At 64.2% G+C, this 17799-nt stretch overlaps 2 protein-coding genes across 3 annotated transcripts in view; one reads left to right on the top strand and one right to left on the bottom strand.

Annotated features, from left to right (window-relative positions):
• Positions 1-122: 122 nt before the first annotated feature.
• On the bottom strand, positions 123-6214 carry KDELR1 (KDEL endoplasmic reticulum protein retention receptor 1). Its single transcript, XM_051840061.2, has 5 exons — positions 5879-6214; positions 5119-5219; positions 4845-5003; positions 2859-3111; positions 123-2311 (listed from the first exon to the last, which is right to left on the bottom strand). Exons 1-5 carry the CDS (start codon positions 5967-5969, stop codon positions 2277-2279), a joined length of 639 nt encoding a protein of 212 aa, XP_051696021.1. The 5' UTR covers positions 5970-6214; the 3' UTR covers positions 123-2276.
• A 2110-nt stretch (positions 6215-8324) lies between these two features.
• GRIN2D (glutamate ionotropic receptor NMDA type subunit 2D) overlaps positions 8325-17799 on the top strand; it is a 30781-nt gene continuing 21306 nt past the window's right edge. The window contains exons 1-4 of one of the 2 annotated variants that reach the window (XM_070063119.1): positions 8325-8668; positions 9349-9641; positions 12220-12710; positions 15236-15855. In XM_070063119.1, the coding sequence (XP_069919220.1) occupies positions 12246-12710; positions 15236-15855 (1085 nt within the window). In that variant the 5' untranslated portion in view covers positions 8325-8668; positions 9349-9641; positions 12220-12245. Of the gene's footprint in view, positions 8669-9348; positions 9642-12206; positions 12711-15235; positions 15856-17799 lie in introns of those variants that run through there. The other variant, XM_051840053.2, reaches the window with a different exon arrangement.

Here is a 17799-nt window from a genome sequence, read left to right as displayed (position 1 = left end):
GGAGGCGTCTTTATCAACAGCTGGCCTGCTGCAGCGCCAGCGAGGGCCCTGTGACGGGTGTGACCGGGACAGGGCGGGGGCTCTAGAGCAGTGCTGGCCCACTAAAACCGGAAACAAGTGACACCAATCTTAATACAGTTTATTTAACCCAATATATCCAAGAGTCGCATTCCCACATGTAATTGACATCAAAACTCAGGCATTTCGTACTTCATACCGTGGTGAAAACCCACTGCACGCTCACGCGGACGGCGTTCCCCGACTCAGACTGCGCCGCACGCGCTCAGCGGCCCTGACAGAACTAAGAGAACTAGGCGCTATTCCACTGGACAGCATAGCTCTAACCCTCCTCGTTTTTCTAGAACGACTGGAAATCCATTTTATCATGAGGATTTTTTTATGACAAATACACCCCCCCAAAAAAACAAACAAAAAAAAGCCTCGCCACGGGGCACACGTGGCCGGCAAATGTTAGTTAACACCCCGGACAAAGGCACTGAGCTGTTGGGTTCCATTAGTCTCGGGCTGCTCACGCGGCCGGCCCCATGCTCCATCCTGGCGGGACAGAAATAAGTGTGACGCGGTCCCTGTGGGCCTCTGGACTGAAAGGGCAGCAGCCGCGGGACAGGAAGCAGCTGACACGAGCCAGCCTCTCTGTTGCAGGCTGGGCCGTCCTGGGTGCGTCAGTTTCCCGGGGCCCACAAGCCCTTGCCTGCCAAACTCAAGAAGGGCATCAGATCCAGGAGGTTTTCAGTTTGTGTCCACAGAGGTGCACGGGGCTCAGCAGACAGGGAGTCCGACCCCAGGGTCAACCCCAGCAGCCCAAAAAAGCCAGTTGGGAAAGCAGGGGCTGTGGTCAGGCCCACAGGCTCCGGAAGCCCTGGGTGCCGTGAAGGCACAGCCCCCAGCACACCTCCCGGGCACAGGAGCAGGCAGGGCAAGGGTGGCATCAGGACGGTCTCAGAGGGCGCGGAGGGAGTGCTTCAAGGCAAGGGTCAAAGGTCCAGAAGCCGACAAGAGCCAGGCAGGTGTGGTCCACGGGAGGGACTAGGCCAGGTGAGAGCTTCTGGGCCAGACAGCAGGCAGAAACCCCCACCTGGGAGCCCAGGAAGGAAAGGCAACGGCCCTGGAGCCGAGTCCTGGGGGCCGCGCCGGGAAGCTGGCAGCCCAGCCACTCAGTCCCGGCCACCTGCAGCCATCCAGAACCCAGCGCCCGGCACTGCCACACCAAGAGAAGCCAGAAACCCAGACTTTAGTGGGAAAGCTGGGCGTGTGGGCCGGCAGCCCTGTTCCCTTCCTGTTAGCATTATTTTATAAAAACAGAGTGGAGCCTGTGACGCACTCGTTCTCGGAGGCCCTCGGCAGCCCCAGGGCCAGGTAAGAGGAATCCTCCAGGTTTCCTCCAGAACCTCTTCCCCGGCGGAGCCGCGAGGGGCCAGGGTGCAGCCCAGCTCCTCATCCTCCTGCTCCGGCCGGGCCCTGGTCACCTGCGGACAGTGGGCTTGATGGGGCGAAGGCCGGAGCAGGACCCCACACACAGCAGAGAGTGCAAGGAGGAGCAAGAGGAGAGGTACCGTGTTCCTCTGTTTATTTGAAGAGAACAAAGAATCAACCACCAGCTCTGTACAAAAACATGGCCTGAGAGCCGTGACTCCTAAGGCCGGCCCCTTTCCTATCCCCCGACCCCAATCCCCACCCCCACCCCCCAATTTGTCAGAAAAAAAAAAAAAAAACAGGGTAAGATCAAAAAACCCAAACTCTGCAAAAACATTATCATGAAAACAGCAGGGAGACCGTCCTGGGCCCCCCTCACCCCCTCCCTCCCCTCCCCAGGAATTGGGGGCCGTGGGGGTAGGGGCTGTGTTGGTGGCCACGGTGGGCAGCAGGGTGGGGGTGGGGTGGCAGGTTTAGTGTTTGGCAGCCAGGGGGGTTGAGGGCGGGGGAGATCTGTGATGCTGTCCCGGCCCCCAAAGGACACCCAAAAACAGTTTATAAAAACCAGGACCAGAGCGCAGAAGAGAAAAGAGTCTTCAGGATCCAAAACTAAATAGTGGAAAGATTTTTTTTTCTTTTCTAAAAGGCAAAAAACTACAAATATCCCAGGTCCTGAGCTCCCCAAGACTTGGGTCCTCCACCGCCCGCCGCCCCCCAAAAAAAACCCGGCAGGAGGGGGATGGGGAGCGGGGAGAAGTTGTTCTTAAAAAATCACCCCGATGGGAAGGCTGTTCCCCGTCAGCTTCCTCCGCCGCCCGCCGCCGTCAGGGCCAGGGCCAGGGCTATGCCGGCAAACTCAGCTTCTTCCCCTTCAGGACTGCGGGGAGAGAAAGGGGGCGGGCGTTAGTCCCAGAGGCCCCGATCACGGAGCTGGGGACCCTGGCCTCACCCAGGGGCTGAGTCATGGCCCCACTTCTGCACCGGCTGCTCCTGCCCCCTTGAAGAACTCGGGCTGGGGGCCAAGGGTTGGTGAGGGAGGTGGGGTCAGAGGGCCTCAGCCTTAACCCCCAGAGCAGGGGGAGTGCTGGGAATTACACACACACACACACCCCGCCCTTCACCTTGTAGCCCCTCCCTCTTCACAAAGCTTCTGGTTTTCAGGCCTCTGCCCAACATCACCTCCTACAGGCAGTCCCCCAGTCTCTGCAGTGATTCACAGAAGCATCTGGGGTTCCCTCGCTTCCTAGCCCTGACCCTGATCCTCACTACGGGCAGCCCCTCCCGCACTAGAACGCAAGGGGACAGGGCCTTGTTCCCCGGGGAGGCAGGGGTTGGAGGTCGAGCTCCTAGGAGGGCGGTGGGCATGAGCTTGGGGAAGTGGGAGAAGCAGACCCCAGGGCCTCCCACCCCCTGCCCCCCGCTACCTTTGGTGACGTAGAGGTAGAAGAAATCGCAGTAGAGAACCGTCTGGACCAGGCCGGCCACGATGGCGATGAGGTCGAAGAAGCCCTCGAAGTGGTAGCGCCAGATCCAGTTGAAGAGATAGAGCGTGCGGTAGACGCCCAGCGCGAACAGGTAGTGGCTGGTGATGGTCTCCGCCTCGCCCGTCTTGCTCACCATGAACAGCTGCGGCAAGATGGCTACCGACTCCAGGTAGATGGAGAAAGTCCAGAGGATCTGTGCGGGGCGGAGGCCGGGGCAGAGAACAGGGCACGAATGGGAGGGCAGCAACACAACCCCGGCACGCGCACACCACCGTGAGCACCCGAGGAAACAAGGCGCCGGGCAGGGGAGACGCTCGCACCACCCAGGGAGCAGCAGGGCCGGCGCTCCAGCGAAGGGCGCGCGGTTGGAACCTGGGCACCCAGGCCGTCCAAGCCTCCGCCTGCCCGTCCCTGCGGTGGGCACGGAATCTCCCCACTCCCCTCCACTCCCCGACTCGAAAGCCTCTGGCGGTGGGGGAGGGGCAGTGTCAGGTGCAGCGTCTCCTCTCCGGGACACCAGGACACCAAGAGTCCCACATCCGCTTCCGACTCCAGCTTCCTGCCTGCTCCCGCACACCCCGGCAGGCAGCGGGTGACGCCTCAGGTCCTCGGGTCCCTGCCACTCAGCAAGGGAGACCCAGAGGGAGTTCTGGGCTCCTGGCTTTGCTGTGGCCCTGCCCTGGCGGTCACACACATTGGCAGAGTGAAACAGCAGATGGAAGATCTCTGTCTCTTTGCCTTTCAAATAAGTTGAGGAAGGAAAAAAAAAATCCCCTGGCAGCTTCTCCCTGTTGCAAACAGAATAAAAATCCAAACTCCTGATCTCGGCTGTCAAGGTCCTGCCCAATCCCATCTTATTCCCTGCGCAGGGCCTTTGCACTCACCACTGCTCGGAGAGGGACTGTCCCGTCTCCCCTTTCCGGACCCCCACATCAGCCCATCTTATCTCCTTTCTGGCCGTGCCCACCTGAACGCGCACATCCTGTTCCCCCTGGGGGCCCCAGCACCTAGCACAGCTCCTGAGTGAGTGGAGGGAAACAGTGTCTAGAGAGGGCTAGGAGCCTGCACCACCACTGGGCACCCCAGGGACTGCTGGACGACGAGAGGAAGAGGCTGCGCCCCGCCAGCCCCTTTTCAGGCCCCGGTTCTGAAAGTGCCACCTGGGCCACTCGTGGTCTGCGAGACGCACTGCCAGGCCCCAGGAGACACACGATCAAGGCCTAGAGGAGTTTGTACCGGCCCCGCCAAAACAGCGGGTGATGAGAACCACGGCAGCTAAGGTCCAGAAGCAGAAGCACCATGCTTGGGACTAAGCACTCCCGTCTCCGGACCAACCTAGACACGGCTCCTCCAACCTCCCGCCAGACACTGTGCTCGGGGGAGCCAAGGGGGACGAGCTGAGCCCCCCGTCTGCCAGCCGGAAGTCCCTGGCACCGATAAGCTGCAGAACTTGCCAGAAGTACCGTGGCTGCGGAGTGGGCAGAACAGGGCCTCACATCCCCGCGCGCTGGCTCCAGAGCCCAGCCGTGTTTTCCCACCAGGCCAAGCGTGTGGCTCTCGGTAGCTGTTTGTCAGTTTACAAACGGGGAATCAGAGGCACCGACGGCTCAAGTTGGGGACCCAGTGTCACGCCAATAAAATCTGGCAGATCTGGGATCCAGTTCCTCAGTCTGGTTCTCGCTGGGCCAGTGGCCCTGGACACGGCGTTTAGATGCCCTGGGCCTCAGTGTTCTCACCAGTGAAATGGGACTATTAGGAGTGAAAAGCTAACACAGGTGGAATGCTCACCACAGCGTCTGGCACAGCCCGCGCACCCAACAAGTGAGACAAGGCGGTCTGAGCGGACCCCACAGGAGACAGCTCTAGGGAGGGTCGGGCCAGGCTCCTCCCACCTGACCGTCGCAGGGCCCGGGAAGGGCGGCCTACCTCCAGGGGGGTGAAATCATGGTTCACCAGGAACGCCAGGACGGCCGTGGGGACGACGAGGAACTCCACCCGGAAGGTGTCGTGGTTGCCGTCGTAAGTGGCTTTGAACTTGCTGTAAATCATCCAGACTGTGGTGAAGGAGCAAGCTATGTAGACCACCTGATGGGGGCGGGGGGGGGGGCGGTGAGGAGAAGGCGGCTCGGCCCGCAGGGTGGGGCCTGGGCCACCTGCAGGACACCCAGCCCCCCCTCCAGGGAGGGGGCGGAGCCGTTACCTTCATGCACGTGTTGTAGAGTGAGATGTAGTTGGTGAAGAGGTCCAGGTAGCGGGCAGTGAACACCACAGCAAACAGGACCTGGCTCTTGCCCGAAATCCCTGCAGCCCCGCCAGACAAGGGAGAGATGAGGCTGCCACGGACCGGACGGGCACAGACGCGGGGACCAGCCTGGAGGCAGCTCTGGAATGCAGCCGTCCCCAAGGGCCTCCCAAGCACCGGGCTCCGGGCCCTTTCCCACCGCCCACAGCCAGGGGGCAGTCCCGGCCCTGAAGCTACTCCAGCCCGAGGCTCCATCCCAGGCTAGGCCTCATAACCACCCCGGGGGCCCACGAGGGTCCTCCCCCGATCTGAGCTGCGAAGGGGCCTGAGGGAGAGGACCCTGTCTGACCTCAGCGCCCCCCTGCCCCCGGAACCAGTCACCTCCCTCGCGGCTCCCTTCCTGGCAGCCACCGTCCACGTCACCAACTCCGGGCCACCTCCCCGCCTGCCATGGCTCCCTGCTCCCAGCCCAAGAACCTCCAGGCTGCCCAACTGGGGCTGCGGGAGGCTGAACTGGGGTCCTGGAGTTGCCGCCGCCCCCCCCCCCCCAAAACTGTGCGTCCTGCAGGCTGGAGAAGGCGGCCGACCCCCTGGTGACCCCAGACCTGGGTTCTCTCGCAAGCAGTGGGAGAGGACCGTGTGCTCCCAAACCCTACCCACCGAGTCCCGGGACGCCCCACTCCGGTCTCCCCGCCCCCCGCCCCAGTGGGCCTCTCACCGGCACAAGAGCGAGACTTCCAGATTTTGAGCAGAAGCAAGATGATGGCTAGGAGGTGGGAGAGGTCTCCCAGGAATCGGAAGAGATTCATGGCTGGGGGCGCTCTGGCAGGGCTGAGCTGCAGGGAGGCGGGCTGGCGGGGGGCTGCCCCCCGGGGCTGCTGCTCGGGCCGGGCGACCGGGCTGGGGGGCGGGAAAGGGACCCTCGGGTGGGCTCCGCTCGGCGGAGGGGGCCCTGGAAGGGGGAGCCAAAGCCGGAGCTGGTGGCCGAGCTGGAGCCGGGAAGAGGGAGGGAGAGCGGGAGGGGGAGGAACCCGGGCTGGGAGCCCCGCCCCCGAAGGCGGGAGCCGGTTCTCGGGCTCCCCCTGTCGCGCACCTGCGGCCGTGCAGCGTCAGCGCCGAATGCGCCCGCAAGGTTGCCTGCCATGAACTTTTGGGGTCTTTGGGATCCGAGACTCCCAAATCCAGCACTCGTGGCCCCAGGCAACCGTATCTCTTCCAGGACGTAGTCCAGCCGCCCGTGCTCCGCCCTGGGTGGGAATTCAGGAGGCTGGTGGCTGAGCTTTGAAGTTCGGGACAGAGACCCCAAGGCTGGGTTGCAGGCATCTGCCTCAGCGGGGGCCTCCCACTCCAAACCACCCAGGAGACAGGAAGGCAGCCCCCAGCCCCTCCTTCCTCAGATCCAGGGGTCCAGCCTCAGCCTCCCCTCCCTCAGACCCAGGGGTCCAGGCCCCAGCCCCTCCTCCCTCAGACCCAGGAGTCCAGCCCCCAGCCCTCCTCCCTCAGACCCAGGGGTCCAGCCCCAGCCCTCCTCCCTCAGGCCCAGGAGTCCAGCCCCAGCCCTCCTCCCTCAGACCCAGAGGTCCAGCCCCCAGCACCTCCTCCCTCAGACCCAGGGGTCCAGCCCCCAGCCCCTCCTCCCTCAGACTCAGGAGTCCAGGCCCCAGTGCCTCCTCCCTCAGATCCAGGGGTCCAGCCCCCAGCCCCTCCTCCCTCTACTCAGGGGTCCAGGCCCCAGTGCCTCCTCCCTCAGACACGGGGGTCCAGCCCCCAGCCCTCCTCCCTCAGACCCAGGGGTCCAGTCCCAGCCCTCCTCCCTCAGACCCAGGGGTCCAGCCCCCAGCATCTCCTCCCTCAGACCCAGGGGTCCAGACCCAGCCCTCCTCCCACAGACCCATGGGTCCAGAAGTCCCTTCTCCACTGGGACCCAGGAATCTGGGGGCCCTCCTTGGAGCCCAAGTTCCTTTTTTTTTTTTTTTTTACAGGCAGAGTGGACAGTGAGAGAGAGAGAGAGAGAAAGGTCTTCCTTTACCGTTGGTTCACCCTCCAAATGGCCACTACAGCCGGCGCACCGCCCTGATCCGAAGCCAGAAGCCAGGTGCTTCTCCTGGTCTCCCATGGGGTGCAGGGCCCAAGCACTTGGGCCATCCTCCACTGCACTCCCTGGCCACAGCAGAGAGCTGGCCTGGAAGAGGGGCCACCGGGACAGAATCCGGCGCCCCAACCGGGACTAGAACCCGGGGTGCTGGCACCGCAGGCAGAGGATTAGCCTAGTGAGCCGTGGCACCGGCCCCCAAGTTCCTTTTAAGTACTGGGCGTCCTGACTTCCCAGCACAAACCGTGCTTGGGGCCCCAAGGAGAAATACCTCCGGACCCTGTTTCTTGAGCAACCTCAACCTCCATCATGCACAGGTGCTCAGACACCCCTGGGGGAAGGCAGTGTGTTCCCCCTGCAGACCACAGCCTCCCCTGGATCTGAGGGAGGAGGGCTGGGGTTGGACTCCTGGGTTGAGGGAGGAGGGGCTGGGACCCTGGATCCCTGGGGCTGGGGGAGGAGGGGCTGGGGGTTGGATCCCTGTGTCTGAGGGAGGAAGACAGGGGCTGGATCCCTGGGTCTGAGGGAGGAAGACAGGGTCTGGATCCCTGGGTCTGAGGGAGGAGGGCAGGGGCTGGACCCATGGGTCTGAGGAAGGGGAATGGGGGCTGGACCCCTGGGTCTGAGGGAGGAGGGCAGGGGCTGGACCCGTGGGTCTGAGGGGAGAGGGCGGGGGCTGGACCCCTGGGTCTGAGGGGGGAAGGCAGGGACTGGACTGATGGGTCTGAGGGAGGGGAGCAGGGGCTGGACCCGTGGGTCTGAGGGGGGAGTGCAGGGGCCAGATTCGTGGGTCTGAGGGAGGAGGCGGGGGCTGGCCTCAGTGAAGGAGACCTGGTTTGCAGGCCTGGCTTTCTAGGACAACAGAGGCCAATTGATGGCTGTAGGCAATGGACACTGAGGTCAGGGGAAAGCCCCCTGCTTCCCAAGCCTCAGCGTGGGGAGGGGGCAGCACTCGGCCCCCCAAGCCCTGCGCCCAGGTGCAGAGCTGCTGGCTCCACACCGGGCTCTGAGTCCCCACCTGCCCTCCTCCTCCTTTTTGTTTTCAGCCCCTCACTCCCTGGTCCCAGGGGGAGGGCAGAGGCTGGGAGTGGGGGGGAGCAGCCCCCTCCCCCCAGCCCTGGCAGGAGAAGGGGTCCCCAGGGACGCCAGGAGGGGGGGCTGTGGGTCTCCCGGCAGGGACGGACGGGGACTGAATGTTAATCGCATCCCGAGTGAGTGTGTGTGTGTGTGTGAGAATAGCGAGTGTGCGAATCCCTCCCGCTCCGGCTCCTCCAAGCCGCCGCCGCTGCCGCCGCCGCCACCGCCGCCACCCTCCGCCCGCAGCCTCCCTCGGCCACCGGTGCCCAGCCGGGGGGTGTCGGCCTGGGAGGGTCCGCCCGGCCCCCAGGCTTCTCCCGAAGGACTGCCATCTCCCCGGTGAGGACCCGTGTGTCTGGGGCTGTGGTGCCGAGGGGGGGTGTGTCTGTGTGAGGGCTGCGGCGCAGCCGAGTCAGGGAGGGGTCTTTCTGTCTGCGCCCACCCTGAGCCCCCCCAAGCCTGGATGGATGCTGTGTACCTGGGATCTGTGCCTCCTGTCTGCGTCCCGCCGGGCGTCCGGCCGCCTGCGTCCTCCCGTCTGTCCAGACAGCCCGAACCCCATCGGACCCCCTTGTGTGTGTGTGTGCGCGCGTCTCCTTCCTCTGGCTCCGGGGGTGTGCGGGGGGAATCCCAGGGAAGCGAGGCTGTGCGTGTGTGCCCGTGTGTGTTTCTGCTTGTGTCTGAGAGTGGGGGTGCCCAGGGTGGGGGGCCTGGGGTGGACAAGCGAGGAAGGGAAGGGGCAAGCAGCTCCCCAGAGAGGCAGGCTCCCGCCCCCCGCCCCAGACACACGCCAGCCACTGGCTTCAGAGGTGACCCAGACAGACAGACAGACAGACGCTGGGGATGGGGGGTGCGAGTGAGCCAGGGAGAGGTGGGACCGGACACATGGGCGGGGGGAGGAGCCGGGGCTGAAGCAGCAGGGGGAGGCACCCCTGGTGGGCGGAGGGGGGATCCCCACGGGGTCGGGCCGCAAGAGGACACCCCGACAGCCTCCGCAATGTCCGGGGCCCAACTTCCAGCGCAACATGTGTAGCCGCGTCCTCGCCTAGTCCCAGTGGCCGCAACCTTGGGGGACAGACAGGGCAGGACAGGACCGAGGAAGAGGAGGGAGAGCCGGAGCCAGGGACAGGCAGGAGGTCCTCGCCGCTGCCGCCGCCGCCGCCGCCGCCGCCGCCGCCGCCGCCGCCCCAGGGCCTGCCCCCCCACCCCCAGCGGCTCCCTGGGCCCTCGGCGGAATCTTCGGGTCGCCGGACGCCGGGTTCCGGTCCTGGCCACCCCCGCAACCCCCCCCACAGAACAGGGTCATGAAAAGGTAAGCAGGGGCAGGGGATGCAGGGGTGAGGGTGGGGATGTGGACCCCCTCCCCAATCTAGGACAGGGAAAGTTGGCTGGGGGGGGTCCCTGGGGGGAGGGGCCTGAACGGTGGTGGGGAGTCCTTCCTGCCCCCCAGCACCTCACCCGCCATGAGTTGTCCTCCAAACCCACCTTCTTCCTCTGTGAGACCCTTTATCCTGGGCTCCTGCACCCCAGGCCTCCCTAGCCCCCCATCTGCCTGCCAGTGGCCCTTCTCCCAGCCCCACACCCCTCCCTCCCCTGCTCACCACCTCTCTGCACACCCCCCCCCACACACATCAGCAGCCCCTGTCTCCGGCCGGCCCCATGCCTCTCCCTCTCCGTCTCCCCTTCCATCTCAGAGCTATGAATCTGCTATTAATACTGCTGCCAAGGACCTTGAGGGCACCCCGGCCCCCAGCTGCCACCCCTTCCTCAAGGTTCTGGAACACCCTGCCAGCCTCCCTCAGCGGCAGGACTGGGATGGGGAGAGACCGGGGGGGGGGGGGCAGGACGCCGTCTGCAGCACGACTCGGGGTGGGGGGAGCTGTTGATCAAACTGGCCTCTTCTCTCCTTCTCCTTCTGTGATGATGGGGGGAGCAACGGAGATGGGGACACCCCAGGAGCCTCAGGCACCCTCCCCCTCCTCAACTCACGGACAGCACCTGAGTGGGACGGCTGGGGAGGCTGCAGTGGCGGGGGGGAGGGGGCACCTGGCATGTGGAGGCTGGCAGAGTTTGGGGCAAGACAAGGGTCCAGGAGGGAGGGGAGGGCTGGGAACCAGGACTCCTGGGTCTTATGGGGAGAGAGGAGCCGGGAACCCGCACCCTTGTTTGCTGGGGGTGGAGGAGGCTCAGCACCCGGACCCCTGGGTCCTGGGACTCTGGGGGTCTGCGGGAGAAGTTGGGAGGACCAGGCTTCTGAGTCCAAGGGACGAGGGGCTGGGAGCTCCGTCTCTCCAGTCCCTGACAGCGCAGGGGACAAGGGTCTGGCCCTGCGGCCACCACCGTGTGAACAGGAAGAACAGAGACAGCAGACACGGGGCCTGAGGGTGCAGGCTCTGGCAATGGGGCCTCTAGTGCTGTCCCCAGCCCCTCCTAGGGAATGGGCTGGACACCCAACCTCCTGAGAAGGGTGGGGCTGAGGGTGCCTCCTGGGCCCCAACAGGGAAGCAGGACCCCCCCTCCGTGGGTCCCCAAGGGCAGAGGCCAGGTGGGGGCGGTTCTGACACAGGCAGGGTTGGAGGGGGCGGTGCTGAGGGGTGAGCAGCCCTAGGGAAGGGAGGGGAGAGCCAGAGTTAACCCCGCGGGGGCCAGGCCACAGCTGTGGGTTATTTTGGGGTGGAGGGGGGCTATTCTGAGCGCTGATTGAGCCAGCTGCTTGGGGACAGGCAACCAGGGGAGGGGCGAGGAGGAGCCGGCAGTGGGAGGGGCTCGTGCCAGAAGCCCCCACCCCGGGGGTGGGGAGACGGTGGCCAGGATCTCGGGGAAGGTGAGGTGTTGGGCGGGGCGGAGTGGGGAGAGGCCTCCAGGCAGGGGAGGGGGTGTGGGCCTTTCCCCCACCCTGGCTGGCTGTGGGGTGGACGAGCCCTGTGCTACCATGGCAACTGGACAGGAGCCTGATTGACAGCAAGAGAGAACCCTTCCCTGTCCGACCCCCGAGCCCCTCAGGAAGCCCCTGGTGCGCGGTCCCTGTCTGAGAACCAGGAGTCCAGGTCCCCCGTGCCCTCCTCCCTCAGACCAGCACCCGGGAGTCTGGGCTCCCAGCCCAGCCGCCCCAGGCGGCCACCACTTGACAGGGGCACAGGAAAAGACGCTGCACTTCTTCTAATTGACTAAATTGCTCTGGGCTGGGAGCCAGAGGACCCCCCACCCCCAACAGCTCACCACAGCTGTGCCCCCAACCCTTCCCTCCAGCCTGGCTCCCCCGACTGTCCTGAGAATGGGGAGGGGGCCAGGGACAGGAGTCAGGGGACGACTGGGGGCTGGAGGCTGTGGCCGGGGTGAGGGCCCAGGTTTTGGGGGGCCTTTCCTCTCCCTAGGACGCCCCACTAATTTCGCCTTCTCTCTCTCTCCCCCACACACACCTGACCCCTTTTCCCTCTCTCATTTTTGTCCCTCACTTTTCCTCCCTTTTATTTTGTGCTGCCTTTCATGTCTGTGCCGCGCACCTCGCTGGCGGGGGTCTCGGGCTCCGGTTCGCCTCTATTTCTGTCTCCTGTGTTTCCTCGCCTGCCCGCACCTCGATTCGGTCTGTGCGCGGGTCTCGCGGGCGGCGGCGGCTGCGGGGGTCTCTCTCTTCTCTGCCCAACTTTCTGCGGGTTTCCTGCGCCTGTCTCGCCCCCCCACGCCCCCACCCCGAGCCTCCCCTATCCCTGTCGCCCCTTTCCCTCTTTGCCTGCCACCCCAACACCCACCCTGCGCGTCTTTGTGGCTCCCCCCTTTCTCACACCCCAATTCCTCTGCTCCATCGCCCCCCGCCACGGGGGTCTCTCCGTGTCCCCCTGACCCCGTCTCTCGCCCTCCTCCGTCCATCCCACCCCCACCTCGTGTCTCAGAGGCCGCCCGGAGGGGCCCGCAGGCGATGCGCGGCGCCGGTGGCCCCCGCGGCCCTCGGGGCCCCGCTAGGATGTTGCTGCTGCTGGCGCTAGCCTGCGCCAGCCCGTTCCCCGAGGAGGCCCCGGGGCCGGGCGGCGCCGGCGGGCTCGGCGTGGGCCTCGGCGGGGCGCGGCCGCTCAACGTGGCGCTCGTGTTCTCCGGGCCGGCGTACGCGGCCGAGGCGGCGCGCCTGGGGCCGGCCGTGGCGGCGGCCGTGCGCAGCCCGGGCCTGGACGTGCGGCCCGTGGCGCTGGTGCTCAACGGCTCGGACCCGCGCAGCCTGGTGCTGCAGCTCTGCGACCTGCTGTCGGGGCTCCGCGTGCACGGCGTCGTCTTCGAGGACGACTCGCGCGCGCCCGCCGTGGCGCCCATCCTCGACTTCCTGTCGGCCCAGACCTCGCTGCCCATCGTGGCCGTGCACGGCGGCGCGGCGCTCGTGCTCACGCCCAAGGTGCGCGCGGCGGGGACTGGGCTCCGGGGCCGCGTCCCGGGTGGGGGGTGGGGGTCTGGGTCACTGGGGGCAGTGTCCGAGAAGCAGGGTCAGAGGCCATGGAGGGTGTGGGGGGTTACCTGGGCCCAGTCCTAGAGGTGAGTGACCGCAAGAAAGGCGAGTGGCGGGTAGGGGTGGGGTCTGGGATCAGTGAGGGCAAAAGGGTTGGGGTGCAGACAGGGCGGAGTGTACGGAGGAGGAGGCTGAACTGGGATGGGGAGGAGAGGGGGCCGAGAGGCGGGGGAGTCGCCAGTGGGAGGTGGGGGGCCTGCCGGGGAGGAGGGGGTGTCCAGCTATGGAAAGCGGGTATAAAGACCTGCGGTAGAGGCGGCTCAGCCAGGGAGTGGGCCGCGGAGGGTAGAGGCCATAGCCGGCCGTGGCTTGGAGTGAGGCCTCAGAGGCCGTCCAGGTAGCCAGGAGAAGCCTGGACCGAGCCAGGCCTTCGGACTGACAAGGAGGCGGGGCCTGAAACGGGGGTGTGGCCTGTTCCGGGGCGGGGCCAGTTGAAGAGGGAGGTGGGGCTCCCTGCGGGACCCGCCTGAGTGGGTGGGGCCTAAATGGGCCGGTTCCCTGCTGTGAGGGCCAGTGGCTTTGTGACTGGGTCATCGTTGCATGCTGGGACTTGTAGTTCAGCCCATAGCATTCTGGAAGGACCTCCGTCCCACTTGGCTGTTCTCCTTGGCATGGCATTGTCCAGAGATCTGTAAGCAGATTTGCAGACTTGGAAGGTGAACTTGTTCTTTCCTGGATGTCAGCTCCGTGGTGGCTAAGGTGACCCAGCCCGTTGCATCGTGCATTGGGCGCTGTGGTCCGCCCAGTGTCTGCACTTTGCTTTCTGGGAAATGTAGTCTATGGAAGTGCAGTCTGGCTGGAGGAACAAGTGGTCCTCAGGGCGCCATCTGTGTCCCGCTGAATGCTGGAACAGGGGCCCCCAGCCCACTTGCACCCACTCGCTGTTCTCATTACAGCACAGGAGGGTTTATTGAGCCCTGATTCTGTGCCAGGTTCTGGGGAATACGGTGTGTGAGTGTGGAGGGAGCCGAGGCCTCTGCCTTATGGAGCCTGCATTCTAATGAGGAGACAGACGAGACCGGGAAGGGTAAAATGTGTCCTGGAGGACACGGGCAGGATGCTGGGATGACTGCGGCGGATCGTGGGCAGCGCAGGCCTCCCTGCTACACCTGAGGAGAGAGCCAAGGCGGGAGGAGCCAGGACGGTGACCCCAGGAGGGGCCAGCTGAGGGCAAAGCTTGAGACGTCGGAGAAAGGGCGAGGAGGGAGCGTGGTTGGAGCCGGTGAGGGGCCTGGTGCAGCCAAGGCTTTAACTTGATTCTGAAGTCTTGACTCACTGGTGGATGTTTTCCAACCAAGAGGGGATGAGATGCAATCGATATTTGCAAGCGGTCACGGTGGCCGCCGTTCGGGAGCAGAAGGAGAGCTGCAGGAGTAGAAGCGGAGGTGGGGAGGGGAAGTGGTGACCGCGAGGACTGGACAGGCGGGGAGATGTTTGAACGGAGAGCAGCAAGGACCTGAGACGGCCTGGGTGTGGGTGAGAGGCACAGGGAAGGCATGGTCGAGGTTTGGGGTGGAACCAAAGAGAGAAGACGGGAAGCTGGTCTGAGGTGAGGGAAAGAGCTGGAAGTTTGATTTTTTTATAGATGTTTTACTTGAAAGGCAGTTACAGAGAGAGAATTTTCCACCCACTGGTTCACTCCTGTAATGGCCGCAAAGACTGTAACTGGACCAGGATGAAGGATGAAACCAGGAGCCAAGAGCTCCATTCGGGTCTCCCCCACGGGTGCCAGGGGCCTAGGTTATGTGGTTCATCCTCCGCTGCTTTCCCAGACACCTTAACAGGGAGCTGGGTCGGAAATGGAGCAGCCGGGACTCGAACTGGTGCTCACATGAGACGCTGGTGTCACAGGCAGCAGCTTAGCCTGCTCGGCCTCGACAGTTTAACCCCAGGCCCGACTGACATCGCCGGGGAGGGAGGAGAGAGAGCACTAAGGGGCACCCCTCGTTTAAGGTTCGGGCTGAGAAAGAGGGCGGGAAAGGACACGGGGAGTCCGGAGGAAAACCAGAGACAGGAAAGTGGGAGCCGCGGCGCCCTCGCGGCATGCTGGGAGATGTAGTCTCCCAGGCGCACACCGGGAGCTGGTGCATGCTGGGAGTTGTAGTTCCGCCGCTGGCCGCCGGTGTGCTCTGGGCAGTGATGTTTGCTGCTGTAACAAAGGAGCCCCCAGACCTGCGCAGAAACAACCCAACAGGCGGGTTGTCCCTCATGCCCGTGTCCTCTTGCTCCGCGTGGGGACTCAGGCCTTGTGGCTCTGCAGCGGCCCTGAGCAGTCCCGAGAGGCAGGCTTCCAGGGGGAACAGGAGAGTGTGGGGTGAGCCGCAGTCAGCGAGCTGGGAGCCGAGGGCCCCCTAGCAGCGGCCAGGAGGGCCAGTGCTCGCGGGCGAGGCCTGACGTCCGGTCCCTCCCGACAGGAGAAGGGCTCCACGTTCCTGCAGCTGGGCTCCTCCACCGAGCAGCAGCTGCAGGTCATCTTCGAGGTGCTGGAGGAGTACGACTGGACGTCCTTTGTAGCAGTGACCACGCGTGCCCCCGGCCACCGGGCCTTCCTGTCCTACATCGAGGTGCTGACCGACGGCAGCCTGGTGGGCTGGGAGCACCGCGGGGCGCTCACGCTGGACCCCGGGGCCGGCGAGGCCGTGCTGGGCGCCCAGCTCCGCAGCGTCAGCGCCCAGATCCGCCTGCTCTTCTGCGCCCGCGAGGAGGCCGAGCCCGTGTTCCGGGCAGCCGAGGAGGCCGGCCTCACGGGGCCCGGCTACGTGTGGTTCATGGTGGGGCCGCAGCTGGCCGGCGGTGGGGGCTCGGGGGCCCCCGGGGAGCCCCCGCTTCTGCCCGGCGGCGTCCCGCTGCCCGCGGGGCTGTTTGCGGTGCGCTCTGCCGGCTGGCGGGATGACCTGGCCCGCCGCGTGGCGGCCGGCGTGGCCGTGGTGGCCAGAGGCGCCCAGGCTCTGCTGCGTGACTACGGCTTCCTGCCGGAGCTTGGCCACGACTGCCGGGCCCAGAACCGCACCCACCGCGGCGAGAGTCTGCACAGGTGAGTGGGGCCGGCGGGAGGGGCCTGACCACCTGCAGCTCTCATGAGCAGGGTGGGCTCCCGTGCCAAACAGCCCTCGCGCTCAGCTTCCTTCCTGCCCCCCCTTAAATATTTATTTGAAAGGCAGAGTTACAGAGAGAATTTTCCATCTGCTGGTTCAACTCCCCAAATGGCCGCAACAACCTGGGTTGGTCCAGGCCACAGGCTGGAACAGCATCTGGGACCAAAGTACTTGGTCCATCTTCCACTGCATTCCCAGGCACATTAGCAGGGAGCTGGAGCAACCGGGACTTGAACCGGCGCCCATACAGGGTGCAGGCGGCCCCTTTATTGGCTATGCCACAGCACTGGCACTGCCTTCTGCCTTCTGCCTTCTTGGTGGTACATAAATACAAATATGATCAACAACCCGCATAAGACATGAGCAGAGCCTGATTAACAAACAGAGCTCACAGGGGCCGGCGCTGTGGTGCAGTGGGTTAACGCCCTGGCCTGAAGCACCAGCATCCCATATGGGCACTGGTTTGAGACCCAGCTGCTCCACTTCCCATCCAGCTCTCTGCTATGGCCTGGGAAAGCAGTAGAAGATGGCCCAAGTCCTTGAGACCCTGCACCCATGTAAGAGCCCTGGGAGAAGCTCCTGGCTCCTGGCTTCGGATCGGTGCGGCTCCGGCCATTGCGGCCAATTGGGGAGTGAACCATCGGATGGAAGACCTCTCTCTCTCTCTTTCTCTGTAATGCTGACTTTCAAATAAATTCATTAATTAAAAGAAAAAAAAAAACAGAGCTCACAGTCCGGGGGCTCAAATGTGGGATAAGTTTGTGCCCCCCCCCAGAGCAATCCGTGCTCGGCCTGGTCACTCAGGGACCTGGGGTCCCCCCAGCCCCCTGCTGGCCGCTCTGATATCTCTGCACAGTTGAAGCTGGGTTGCGGGCATGACAGAGTGGGCCTAGCTCAAGAGAAGGGGGAAGATGAATGGGAGAGAAAGCAATTATGTTTGGAGTAAATGAGCTGGAAGAGACCAGTCTCCCCTGCTCTCCGGGAGAACACACCAGGAGAACACAGGCAGGGGCCAGGGCTGACTTATTGGTTATTCACAACAACGTCCGCTCTGGCCGACCCAGCCCCTGGGCTGTGCTGATTATCAAGCTGTACTTTTTATTTTAAAAAAAAAAAGATTTATTTTATTTATTTGAAAGTCAGAGTTACAGAGAGGTAGAGCCAGAGAGAGAGAGAGAGAGAGGTCTTCCATCCGCTGGTTCACTCCCCAAATGACCACAACGGCCAAAGCTGCACCGATCCGAAGCCAGGAGCCAGATGCTTCTTCCGGGTCCCCCACGTGGGTACAGGGGCCCAAGGACTTGGGCCATCTTCTACTGCTTTCCCAGGCCATAGCAGAGAGCTGGATGGGAAGTGGAGCAGCTAGGTCTCGAACCAGCGCACATATGGGATGCCAGTGCTGCAGGCCTTGGCTTCAATCTGCTTCTTCATAGCGCCGGCCCCCAAGCTGTACTTTTTAAATGTTTGTTTATTTTCATCTATGTGAAAGGCAAAGTGACAGAGAGAGAGAGAGAGAGAGAGAGAGAGGTCTTTCCACCACCAATTCAGTCCGCAACTGGCCACAACAGCCGTTGCTGGGCCAGGCCGAAGCCAGGAGCCCAGAGCTCTGCCTGGGTCTCCTACGTGGGTGCAGGAGCCCAAGCAGTTGAGCCCTATGTACTGCCACCCAGCATGCAATAGCAGGGAGCTGGATTGGAAATAAAGTAGCTCGGACTTGAACCAGCACCGATATGGGATGTGGCTGTCCCAACCTGCTGCGTCACCACGCCCACCCTGCCGGTCAGATGTTTTCAGTATCACTGGTGCAGTGCAGGTGGCCTGAGCTAGCTGCAGGCGAGGCTGGGGGTGGGGATCGTGGCTGACGGCACACACTGCCACCTTAG

Source organism: Oryctolagus cuniculus, chromosome 18 (assembly GCF_964237555.1).
Source record: "Oryctolagus cuniculus chromosome 18, mOryCun1.1, whole genome shotgun sequence".
Lineage (NCBI taxonomy): Eukaryota > Metazoa > Chordata > Mammalia > Lagomorpha > Leporidae > Oryctolagus > Oryctolagus cuniculus.
This window is presented reverse-complemented; position numbering and strand designations above follow the sequence as displayed.